This window comes from Anomaloglossus baeobatrachus, chromosome 4, assembly GCF_048569485.1.
Source record: "Anomaloglossus baeobatrachus isolate aAnoBae1 chromosome 4, aAnoBae1.hap1, whole genome shotgun sequence".
Taxonomy (NCBI): Eukaryota; Metazoa; Chordata; class Amphibia; order Anura; family Aromobatidae; genus Anomaloglossus; species Anomaloglossus baeobatrachus.
In genome coordinates this window covers 29,254,419-29,267,893 of record NC_134356.1, presented here as the reverse complement: position 1 = coordinate 29,267,893, position 13,475 = coordinate 29,254,419, and the positions used below count along the sequence as shown (strand labels likewise).

The 13,475-nt window shown below is 40.5% G+C and overlaps 1 protein-coding gene across 13 annotated transcripts in view; it reads right to left on the bottom strand.

Annotated features, from left to right (window-relative positions):
* BICD1 (BICD cargo adaptor 1) overlaps positions 1-13,475 on the bottom strand; it is a 203,949-nt gene that overhangs the window by 19,981 nt on the left and 170,493 nt on the right. Inside the window, exon 9 of one of the 13 annotated variants that reach the window (XM_075344179.1) lies at positions 6,220-8,273. The exons of 6 other annotated variants lie outside the window; for them this stretch is intronic. In XM_075344179.1, the coding sequence (XP_075200294.1) occupies positions 8,116-8,273 (158 nt within the window). In that variant the 3' untranslated portion in view covers positions 6,220-8,115. Of the gene's footprint in view, positions 1-6,219; positions 8,277-13,475 lie in introns of those variants that run through there. 6 more of the 13 variants (XM_075344180.1, XM_075344181.1, XM_075344184.1 and 3 more) reach the window with 6 other exon arrangements.

Genomic DNA, 13,475 nt, shown 5'->3' with positions numbered 1-13,475 from the left:
GAGAGAAAGAGAAGAAGAGAGAGAGAGAAGAGGGGAGAGAGAGAAGAGGAGAGAGAGAAGAGGAGAGAGAGAGGAGAGAGAGAAGAGGAGGGAGAGAGAAGAGGAGAGAGAGAGAAGAGGGGCGAGAGAGAAGAGAATAGGAGAGAGAAGAGGAGAGAGAAGAGGGGAGGGAGGGAGAGAGAGAGAAGAGGGGGGAGAGAGAGAAGAGGGGAGAGAGAGGAAGAGGAGAGAGAGAGAGAAGAGAATAGGAGAGAGAAGAGGAGAGAGAAGAGGAGAGAGAGAAGGAGAGAGGGAAGAGGGAAGAGAGAGAGAAGAGGGGAGAGAGAGGGAAGATGGGAGAGAGAGAGAGAAGGGAGAGAGAGGAGAGAGAGAAGAGGGGGGAGAGAGAAGAGGGGAGAGAGAGAAGAGGGGGGAGAGAGAAGAGGGGAGAGAGAAAGAGAAGAGGAGAGAGAGAGAAGAGGGGAGAGAGAAGAGGAGAGAGAGAAGAGGAGAGAGAGAGGAGAGAGAGAGGAGAGAGAGAAGAGGAGGGAGAGAGAAGAGGAGAGAGAGAGAAGAGGGGCGAGAGAGAAGAGAATAGGAGAGAGAAGAGAATAGGAGAGAGAAGAGGGGAGAGAAGAGGGGAGGGAGAGAGAGAGAAGAGGGGAGAGAGAGAGAAGAGGGGAGAGAGAAGAAGAGGAGAGAGAGAGAGAAGAGAATAGGAGAGAGAAGAGGAGAGAGAGAGAGAGAAGAGGAGAAAGAGGAGAGAGAGGAGAGAGAGGAGAGAGAGAAGACGGGAGAGAGAGAGAAGATGGGAGAGAGAGGGGGGAGAGAAAGAGGAGAGAGAGAGAGAGAAGAGGGGAGAGAGAGAGAGTGAGGCGAGAGAGGGGAAGGAGAGAGAGAGACTTTTTCTGACCAGCAGGAAATTTACACAACTGAGCATGCTCTGTTAATAAAAGACGGATCCGTCGCCGGAATCTGACATTTGACGGATTACGACGGGTCCTGCGCCCATAGGCTTCCATTCTAACAAACAGATGGACGGCGACGGATCCGTTGCGGGACGTTTTTTTGACGCAAACAAAAAAACGATACTGTAGACGTCATCTCTGTCCGACGGACAAACATTTTTCAACGGACCCGTCAAACAACAGATGAAACGTGAGGCCATCCGTCGCAATCCGTCGCTAATACAAGTCAATGAGAAAAAAACGGATCCAGCACTGGAGCCGTTTTTTTTTAAATGTGACGGATTGTGACTGATGGCAAAAAACGAAGGTGTGAAAGGGCCCTAAACAGTGTGACTCTGTGTTGTAAAGACCTGATTCTGTGTCTTTTCTGTGAGTGTCCCAGAAGACGATGCCGGTGTCGTTCCATCCTCCGCTACCTGAGTGAATGGAATCTTCGGTCTCTAACAACCCTGCACCCTACTGGGAATTCATCAACGGGCCGTGCCCACCATGGCGTACATTTGTCATTTTGAGGGAACCCCTTCCCGACCATGACGTAAGTGTACGCCAAATGTCATGAAAGGGTTAACAATAGGCATGAGACTCATAATTAGATAAATGATAGATAAGGTATGTGAGTGTGACCCAAATTTATATACATGGGCGTAAAGAAGTTGCACCCAAACAAGGCCCAGAAGACCCTTTTGGCCCACAGGAGAAGTCCAACATTATACAATACCTATAATATTTGGAGCCTATGATGGAGAGTTTGCAGTGGGGCAAATGAGCTTCAAGTTACACCACCGGATGGATGAGTGGATGGATCGATCTAATGTAGATAATATCTATGTACACCCCTTGGCCGTATGTATATGGACACCAAGATGACATCTATCTCAGTTATAGGGCTCCTGTTACCAGACGCAGGTTTTTTTTTACAATTCTAACACAGAAACATCAAACTCCTCCATGATGGATAGACGTTACTGCCGGCTTTTATTGGCCTGGAGGTTATCAGTCGGTCATCTCTTCCTCCTGCAAGTCTCCAATGGACGTAAATCTGTCAATACATGTGATATAGGACTAACTCAATGATATTTATGGCTTCCGACACTACCACACCACACTATAAGATCCCAGAGGACCATCTGGAACATGTATAGATACTGTCTAGAGAGACGCCAAGAGCAGATTTACAAGATACTACCATAATAGAAAGATGAGATCATAGAAAGCAGAGAGAATGTGAAAATACATTAGTACATGAGGCAGTTCATATGTAGTCATGGTTACAGTAAGACAGACAAGATGGCCGACAAAACAGAGCATTGCTGAATCAAGCAAAGCCTTAAAAACGGGGCTCTGAAATGTCCCATCACCATCGTCACTGTGCTCTGTTATCATCGAAAATGAATGGTTGGGTGGGGCTAATATACGGCCTTCTACTCCATGCCATCGGGACATTTTATAGCTTGATTCTTGGGGTCAGTCCATACCTTTTCACTTATCATTTATCCCTTGTATGGGTTCAAGCTTTTATCATGTTTTTCTTATCTCCAGGATATTATCGGTGGGGGGCAGATTTCTGATACACCACCATAACCCCAAGGATAAAAAGGCAAGGGTACTGTCCCCCATAAAATATAGGAAATCTATCCATTAGTGATAGTGAACACTAAGAAACACGAGTGCTCGGTACTCGAAACGAGCAGGTCGGACACTTGGACGGGCTCCACTCGATTACCAAATATTATAGAAGTCAATGGGAAACTCCAACATTTTTAGGAAGACTCTTCTGGAGAAATGCTCTAGTTTCCTATTGACTTCCATTGTACTCAGTGATCGAGTCAAGCCTGTTGGAGCGTCCAACCTCCTCATTTCAAGTACCGAGCACTCAAGCATCTTAGCGCTCGCTCATCACTAGCTGCCATAGACAACAAAGCTGCTATAGACCTAACCAAAGCCCTACGAACTTCCTCCTACATACTGGTATCCCCGACTCGTCTTCTTATGAGTAAGCCTGGCGTGACATCATTCATGATGTCACACCAGACCTACTAATCAGAAGGACGTTCACAGGACTCTGGTCTGGTAGCCATAGCTCGATGGCCATGGACCACAAGGGTCAGAATTAGCAAAACAAAAAAAAACCCTGTTTTGTTGCCCATAGCAACCAATCTTTTACTTTACCAAAGTAGGTTAAGAAATTAAGGCTGAGTTCTGATTGGTTACTATGAGCAACAGATAATTGTTATTTGAGACAGTTCTAATCTTTATTTTACGAGAGTCACTGGGCAAAGTGTGGGGAGGTATCAGCTGACTGGATGTGATATCCAGCCAACTGAAAAAAACAAACAAACAAAAAAAAAAACAGAAAATGCGCCAAACAGCTGTCTACAGATGAGCATCTAATTTAAGATATATATTTTTCCTTCTTGAGTGTTTTCAGGTAAGTATTCAAACACTCCTGGATTTCCTCAGTGACATCACAACTCAATGTCAAATTTGGGATGGTACCAACCATGTTCTACACTAGATATTCTAATGAGTTTTACTCCTTCTGGAGGAAAGCTAATTTGCAAGTCCTTAGAAAAACATTCTCTACTTTACAATTAACTGTAAAGTATTGGGGAAAATAGGATTTTTTAAAAATGCATAACACTTTTTTAAATAACTTACGATAACCTATAGGTCAAACGATTTCATGCTGTCATGATTCTGATTGGTGGTGCTTTGCTCTCCTGCAGAGCCGATGCTTTGTGTTTGTATTATGCTCCTGTGGATGGGGTTCCCGGCTTCGGGCCTTGTGTTGGTATTGGGAGGGGCCTGTTCACTGGAGCCTCGTACCGGGTGATTGCGCTGCCTTATTTAAGAGCAACTCCACCCGGGAAAACCGCCAGTGATAATTCCTGTTTTGCAGTTGTGTTTCTGGCTCCCGTGATTGTCTTGATCGTGTTCTGGTACCCCTAACCTTTAACACTTCTCCGCCTGTTCCCCACTGACTCTGATATGACTTCCTGGCTTCCAGACCTCCGGCTCATACCCTGACCTTGGCTCCGCTCTCTCCCTGTTTACTTGATGCGCCTTCCTGCCTTCCAGACCTCCGGCTTGTACCCTGACCTCAGCTCTGCTCTCTCCCTGTGTTCATTTTGTGATTTCCTGGCTCCTGACCTTTGGCTTGTTTGACTACTCTTCCACTAGTGTTTCTAGCGACACCTAGTGTTTGAGCATCAGACTACTCCTCCACTAGTGTATCTTGCGACACCCAGTGTTAGAACATCACACTTCTCCTTCACTAGTATATCCAACGACACCTAGTGTTAGATCATCATACATGCCTAAAGTTTTGTGCTATGAATGTTCTCAAGATGATTCTTTTTTTTTTTTTTTTAATGTGGCTACTTTGGACACATCATACAAAGTGAATCACTGGAGAAGGACATTGTGGTAGAAAGAATAGAAGGAATAAGGTGAAGAGGAAGACCAGCAACCCAATGGCTTGATACTATCAAAATAATGGTGAAGACCCTGGTGGACCTATCTATGTTGGGAAGACCCTGGTGGACCTATCTATGCAGAGAAGACTCTGGTGGACCTATGATCTTCCTACAGAGTGTTCATTCATCAAGTCGCCATGGCTCGATATCGAGCTGAAGGTCATTAAATAATACTTCACACATTGGGCAATATGCCGTACAGTAAAATTTACGTAGTAGCAATGGTCAAATTAAAGCAATTTTCTACTACTGGACAACAACTAAGATCTAGAAGGCCCTCATTTTGTGTCTGACTCTTTGGTTCATACAATTTTGAATTACCATATATTTCATTGTTTTTACTCCTAGAAATTACTAAAAATTAGTGTTGGTCAGAATCGGTTTACATGACCTAGTCCATCAGCCAAGTCAATAATCTCTGGCTACTTGATGAGAGCAATGAGAATCACTTTTTAGCTGATTGATTACTCCACTCTCCTCTTCCCACAATCGAATACAAGATTTCTCCCGCACCTCCCCCCATACTCTGGAACTCTCTACCCAGACATATCAGACTCTCGCCTACAGTGGAAAGCTTCAAAAAGAACTTGAAGACCCACCTCTTCTGACAAGCCTACAACCTGCAGAAACCTTCAGTCATCATAGCATCACACGACCCGCTCTACCCTCACCTACTGTATCCTCAACCCCTTCCCTACAGACTATGAGCCCCGACGGGCAGGGTCCTCTCTCCTCCTGTACCTGGCTGTGCCTTGAAATGTTCACGATTATTGTACTTGTCTATGTATACCCCTATTTCACATGTAACGTACCATGGAATAAATGGCACTATAATAATAAATAATATTAATGATTGTGTCACACTGTACTATGGGAGACACTGAAGCAAACAGAGAGTGTTTCTTCAGGGAGTAGTTAGCAGACCAATCACTAGGGGGTGATAGGGTAGTAAACAAGCCTGCCCCGAAGGGAAACACTGCGGCTCACCTAAATGAACAGTAATCTTGAAAGCCCGCTAAAGGGCAGTAGAGTAGTCAGCAAGCTGGAGCAACAGGAGGTCTTGTCAATGGTACAAGAGAAGGCAAAGCGTGGTCAGGTGATAGCCAAAAGGTCAGGAACAGGGAAGTCACAAAAACAGGCGCAAGAAGGACAGGGACACAGGTCAGAGGTCGGGCAAAAGGCAAAGGATGGACAAACAGAGGAGGACTAGAGACCGGAGGAGAACAGTGGTAGAGACAAGGACAAGACTGGAGCCACAGGTCAGGTCGGGCTTGGTGGGAGGCAGAGGTCAGATCGGATCATGTCAGGGAGGAAACAGAGGTCAGAACGGGACAGGACAGAACCCAGGTCACTAATGGGAACGTAACGCAGCTGAGCCGGAAATATCACTGGCGAAGCAAAGGAGGTGCAGCATCAGGATATAGCGGCCAGTAGATCAGAGCGAGGCAGCAAGGATTAACCCTTCACGACCTGGAACCCTGAGAAGGAATACCAGGCATGAGTCATGACAGTTTGCATCTGTGGCTCTTCATTTGATGAACCAATCTGGCAAAAAGGCACATGTGTGTCATGCCGCAAAGATGACATCTATCTAGGCCAGCTAATGAAAAGAAGAGCTGTGGAAGCCCCTCGGTAAGAGGCTCACTGACCCTGTCCAATGGCCACAGATTACTGATGTGGCCAACGAACCAGATTGTGCAAAGTGGTTTAAACCAACGCTACTAAAAAACAAAAACATTATATTCGGTCTATAATTAGAAGTTTGTTGTGATTCTTTTTATAATGGTGAAATTATGGTTTATTGAACTCATGGAAAATCCGGTGATATCGTAGCCAATAACAGGATTTTTTTTGTACAAATTTTTTAAAAATATTCAAAATTAAATTTTTGTAAAAGTTGTGTTGTAGAATTTATGACAGTTGTTCACAAACCTCTATAATAACATTCTCAAAAAGAGTTTTTTCAGTAAATAACATTCCCAAAACAATCGAAATGTCATGAACGTAACCAGATATTACCTATTTTTTTATTGGCATCATAGCATTTTTCAGACCAAATGGACAAGAAATAAAATAAAAAAAAAATTCCAAAAATGAATATACTATGAGCTAATCTAGCTCCATGTTATTCCTAAAGACATATATTTTAAGTACATAACAATTTGTGCTCCATTCTGCCGGGTCCATGTATCAACGCTGTTACATTTGGTTCTATATTAGAGGAGATCCATTTTTGATCTTCAAATCAAAAAAATTGTCATTAACCATTAATACAAAAAAAAGGATAAATAATGTATTCTACTTGAAAAGTCTTTACTCTAATATTTTAACAATTTAATTTTGATTATTACACATTTAAAGGAATTGTATAATAAAACATTACCTATTGTTTAAATCAGTTTTTTATGTTTATATTTATTTTTTTTCACAAACTGTATAAAAAAAATATCTTGCAATTTTTGAGGAGGCCACAGACTATTTTAGACTCCTACTTCCTGGTTTTGTTTTTTTTACAAAAGTCTCATTATCATTAGAGGCAGGATTTCAATGACCGGTAACAGCTGATAACATGTAATCCACCAATCCCAGTAAAGCTGACCTTGTTTCCCCTTTCTTCCCTTTACACACACTCTTTAGATGGATCAATACTAAAGAAAAGGTCTGAGTTTGTTCAGTGCTGCTAATGTTCATGTGTATTTTCTGAAAAAAACAAAAAACAAAACAGGAAGTATGGCCCCGAATCAACAATACCGGAGATTTTCTAGCTGGGCATGTAGTATAGTAGTCATTAATTAATAGGAGCATGACCAGTGATGTGCGTATCTGTGTTCCTTGCCACAAATCTGAAATAAAATGTGTTGCATAAGGAATGCCATGGCTCGTCATGAATTGGATGAACTGTGGCGTTACGCCCCTTGCCGAAACCCCACAACCACCCAGTTCTGCCCATTTTGGTGGAAGTAGGCAAAAATTACTTCAAAAGTTGAAAAATTTTCCACAATTCCGAGCTGCACCAAAATTTTGAAACGTTTCAAAGCTTTTTTCAGGGATTGACAGCGGGATTTAATTGGTTAACAGCCATAGGAGAAGCTCCAATCCATCCAATCATGTGCGGGGAATGATGCGGACTCAGTATGTGTGCCCGCATCAAAGGCAAGGGCTCAACGTTTGCCGTACAAATCTGTCAAAAATTGTGAAGGGGTTAAAAAAAATAAATTAAAAAATGTGATTTAAAAACCTGATTTAAACAGGAAATAATTTTCTGATTATGTTATCTGCTGTGTTACAAATTTGGCTTACAATTTTTTTTTTAAGAATTTAAAAATTGGAAACTGAATCCTATTACTCTACCTAAAACCGAATGTAGCGATGGGTGATTTTTTTCTGTATGGTAATATTCAAAGATACAAGATTCAGCTATGATACATAGACCCCAATAAGTCAATAGTTCAGTTATTTATATCCAACAGTCATTTTTGGGCGAATGAAAATCATTTTTAAATCGGTGGCAAAGGAGATATATTTTTTTTCTTCCTGTTCCAAATCACGTTAAATGGAGAATAAGATGGGAAGAAGATAAAATAGTTCAAGTCCGCTGCATCCACAATTTTTTAAAAGTTACTATTATGTAATATCAGAAGTTTTTTTGTGGGTTTTTTTAATAGAAAATAACCTAATACAGTCAGTAGGCGTTATAACACTTCTTCTTGATGGTCATTGTTCTTCCTGTCCTCACTTACGTTCTGGAGAACAGATCCAGGAGACAGGCAGCTGAAATGAGATTCCTGCAGTAAGTTATTACGAATTGGGGCTAACGGTCTTTTTTGGCAATAGGCCGTCATCACAGCTGCTGCTTCAAAGTTCAGGGAAATTTCCAATTGTTGCATCAAAGGCAAAAAAAGTAGACAAAATATTGAAGATATAATCAAAGTAAATCAATATTAGTTTCTAAATTGCTCATACTAAGCAATTTAATTTAAGCATACGTATTAATATGGTTACATCTTAAAGAGGCAGTCCCGAATATTTTTAATTAAATATTAAAGCAATTTTAAATTTAAACATAGATAATAATTATATATTAGGGGTAAAAGCAATTCTGTTTTATACATTAACTTAAGAAAGATATTACATAATGAAATATCAAATAAAAAAAGTTAACAGAATAACTTTAAGTATATTAATAAAAACCAAAGAAAAAAAAAGAAAAATTGAATTTTCTTTGTAAATTATAATAAACTTACTTGTTTCACAATTGAAATACAAATGTTTAGGTTGGGAAGGGTCTGCCCCTTTATTTTACAAAAACATAAATTACTTATGACGACATGAAGATCGTAAATGTCGCGCTGCCAGTCGCAACTAATTAATGTGAATGTGGTTGGGCCGAAATCTGGCAAGGTTGGATTTTTGCCATCAGTTTGGTCACAATGCAGGAAACTTGTGGAACACAGACAATTCATCATTACTAGTTGCGATGTAGAAGTGTGACATTGGGATTTTATGTTGCGCGACTTCTAATTGGCATGTAGTCCAAGCCTAAAACAAGTCATAGGTTTGACACAATGAAGCAGGAGACAGTGAATCAAAGTTTACTAATGTTTGAAATCCACGTTTTTGGTAAAACCAAGACTAAAATTATATTTTAAAAAAACACATTTTCTTTTTCCAATTTACATTTTTATTACTTTTTATGTCAGATTGTAAAGAAAACGATTGTAAAGGGAATGTATAATCGGAGAATAACCTATTGTTAAAATCCGATGTTAAAATTTTTTAATTTTTAAAATGTTATGTAACAATCATATGCAATTTTCATACTGTCCACTGGGGCTATTTTAGATTCATTCTTCCTGAGGCTTTTCAGATGTCTCATTATCATCAGAGTCAGGATTACAATGATACAGCTAATTACACAGGATCCACTTTTCATAGAATGGTAGTGTTGGAAGGGACCTCAAGGGTCAGTGGGTTCAACCCTTTGCGAGAGCAGGTTTTCCAAAATCATCCCAGTTTTCCTAAATCATCCCACAATAGGTAATGTCCTGGCTCACGCTGTTCCCCAGACCTTCAAAATCACAATAAGGCTATGTGCGCACGTAGCATTTGTCCCTGCAGAAATTTCTGCAGCGATCTGAAGAGCCCACGTGCACTTCAAATCGCTGCAGAAAATGTCCGTAGTGAAAAAAAAAAGCCGATTCCATGCGCTCTGCCTGCAGCTCCTCCCATACACAGAGCAGGGGCTGCAGGCAAAGCGCACGGAAGAAGTGACATGTCACTTCTTAGAACGCGCGCTTCGGGCAGCAGCCGAAGCGCTGCACTCTAAGACGCCACGTGCGCACGGCTCATGCATAATCTTCATAGATTATGCAGGGGACGCAGGACGCATGCAGTTACGCTGCGCTACAAAGCGCAGCGTAACTGCATGTAATTACGCAACGTGCGCACATAGCCTAAGATTTAGGCTACGACTAGGTGGCGCTTGGACTCAGGTATGCAACCACTCCTGAGTGTAATAATTCAGGTCGCAAACACAGCGTAGGGATAGTCAAACAGAAAGGGTCAATGCTAGGATGTCATGAGTGTACGAGAGAGGAAACAAGCCGAAGTCGGGAGAACAAGTGAACACGAGGGAGCGGGTGGAGGACACGGAGGTACAGAGGGAAGGTCGGGTAGGACAGAACAGGCAGGAGGGACAGAGGTCAGGCAGGACAAGAGGGACGGAGATCAGGCAGGACAGGAGGGACGGAGGTCAGGTCGGGCAGAAGGGTCAGAGGTCAGCATCAATGGTACCGGGTAGCAGGACACGAAACAGAGTACTTCTTACAGAAAAAGAGCACATAGCCAAGCCGGAAATATCACTGGTGAGGACCTGGAGGCAGCAGCACCAAAATATGTTGGCGTGACCTCCGGAATGAAGCCATAGCAAACAGGCCCCTGCCAAAGGTGGGATAAATCCACCGACTCAGGAAGGACAGAGCCGTACATGAATCATGACAATAAGTTTTTTCAATACAAAAGATAGGGTCTGAATCAGAATCAGTCTATTGCTGAGACTAAAATAGCCCCAAAGACCAGCGTGAAAATAGCATAATTTCACTTTTTTCATACAAATGATACATACAAATAAATAAAAAAAATGTATTAAATACATTTAACATTAAAAAAATCAATTTTCTAAAGACACATTCCCTTTATCCATTTTAGTAAAAAATATTTTAACTAAAGTAAAATCCATACATGCAACTTAAACTTTAAACCTTAGCATATAATTACATGTAAAATATATCTAAATAGTCATGAATATTAATCATTTTCTTATTCCACATATTTAAATATATTTTTATTAAGGAAAATTACTACATTTTCTCTTTTTTTTGTAGCCCCTTTAGTTGATGTCTTACAATCGGAGGCTCAAAAATTAATTTTAAATTTCTATATCAAGAGTGACAAAAAGTTTCTCGGCTTTTTCATACTAATCTTTGTACCTTTTACAAAAACTTTTCATAATTTCAACATAGCTTTAATATTATTTTTTTATATAAATATAGCTTATAAATACTATATGCAATAATTTCTATTACAAAAATGAGACAAATTTAATAATTTAATAGCATAATCATCATCATAACAATAAGAATAACAGTTTATTGCAGTATAAAAAAAATAAATAAATAATAATAAATAAAAAATAAGAGATATAACAACCACCCCCCTAATAAAAACAAACATTAGACAAATGAAAAATTAAAATACTGCATGATGGAATGTATTATGGGATCACTTCAAATCTCATCCATTAAGTTCAACCACATTCTATACGGTGTGATCGTGTTGATCCATCGAAAGCAACATGGCCAGAAATCATGATCATTTTTGTTGGAAAGAAGACATTTGGTATATTCCAATTTGCATGCAAATATTCCTAATAGTAAACAATTATAATGGGATAATTTATGGATCCAAAAATTACAAAAAAAATCTTCATTCTAATTTGGAAAAAAAACTATTAAAAATTGGCAATAGCTATTTCAGGTAAATAGATGAGCTGAGTCATCCAGGATTAAATAATCGCTATCCACCAAGCGCTCTCCACCATTGAAGGGAATCTATCAGCAGGTTTTTGCTGTGTAATCTAAGAGCAGCATGATGTAGGGGATGAGACCTCGATTCCTGCGATATGTCACGTGCTGGTCTGCATGCTGTCTGTTTTATACAATCACTATTTACTCTGCTGCAGATGTAGCAGTGCTCAAAATACTAAGCCCTATTTAGCCCTGCCTACTCCACTGATTGGTAGCTTTTTGCAGTGTGTAAAGAAAGCTGCCAATCAATGGTGGGGTTACACAGAACAGGAGGACTAAGAGGCACAAGACATCTAATTCTGCAGTGATTTTCACCTACTGATAAAACACATATTTGAACAGCAACATACAGCCTAATAAGTGACACATAGAATCAGGATATCAGCCCCTACAGCAAGCTGGTCTAAGATTACATAGCAAAAACCTACTGGCAGACCCACTTTAATTAGGGACTTACAGCATGATGTAGGGGTTGAGACCCCGATTCCTGCGATATGTCACTTGCTGGTATCCATGCTTTATACAATCACTGTTTACTATGCTGCAGATTCTGCAGTGCTCAAAATACTGAGCCCTGTTTAACTCCACTTGCACCTCTGATTGTCAGCTTTTTTCAGTGGTGGGGGAAGGGGTACATAGAACAGGAGGACTAAGAAGCACAAGACACCTAGTCCTGTAGTGATTATCTCCCACTGATATAAACACAGAGTTTAGCATCCACATACAGCCTAATAAGTGACACATAGATGGATTCAGGATATCAGCTCCTACAGCAACCTGCTCTGAGATTACATAGCAAAATCCTGCTCACAGATTCACGTTAATTATGATCCAAAATTGGTCATTCTCTGTGCACCATCTTAACACCCCAAAAGAACATCATGTACATCTCAACCGGGAAATACTTCTGAAGCACTGCAAAGTGTATAATTTATCTCTAGGAACTTAAGGTCTATTAAAAAACAAAGGCCAACAGCCACCTAGAAAGAAATTACAAATCACAATAATAAGTTCTCGAATAGGTGACATAAAATGGTGTTAAAGGGTAAGGTAAAATAATACATTTGGTAAATCAGAGGGGTTAATGTTAAAGTGCTATAGAAGACGGCTGCATTGTGGTTGGTGGGTGAGGTTAAAGAAAAGGGTGGCAGTCAATCAATTCTTCATTGGAATGCTTGGTGGTGTCTTACAGTCTAGAGGTTAACAAAAAAAGGTGTAAAATAGCTCGACTCACAAGGTTTGGCCCATGATTACTATAATCTTAAACTTATTTTGAAAAATACCCTGAATTAACAGAGGGGGGTATCACAAAAACTATCAGGAGTGTCTTTAATTTTAGAGGCTCCGGGATTAACATAAACAATCTACTGGTTTTAATAGACACAATGTAATTCTTTCATTATCCTGTGGTGGCGCTACAGGAAAATTGAATACTAGTCACCAGGATCCCTCGCACGGGGAGGACTTAATGCCATTACACCTTGTGATCAAGGATTTTTTGGTAGACTCTTTCAACAAAAAGGAACTGTGCAATGTGGTAATGTGGGCAACTTCTTTTAGGTCCATAGTAGTGAAGGCGCAATATGACTCGTCAAATGTAATCTGACAGGTTCCAGCCCTCCTTCAAAGTTTATCAAAGTGTGTGAGTTCTCTTTTATTGACTTTTGATATCTGTATTTAATCCCGATAAGCTAAAAAATGCTGACGACATAATGCCGGTATGCAAATTACAAACCACGAGAACCTCTTCCTAGGTCAAGTTCCGGCAACTGTTATATTAGGGTTTGTAGATAATGAAGCCGTTAGTTGTTGGTATCGTAATAATCCGTTGTGTTTTAATCATTATAACGTAAACCATGAGGCTCTTTACCTGCATGGTCAGCAGATACCAGCTCGGTCACACCAGCCTAATTTCAGTGCTGATTTAGCTATCAGAGAGTACCCTATTTTTCAGATAAGGCGCCATT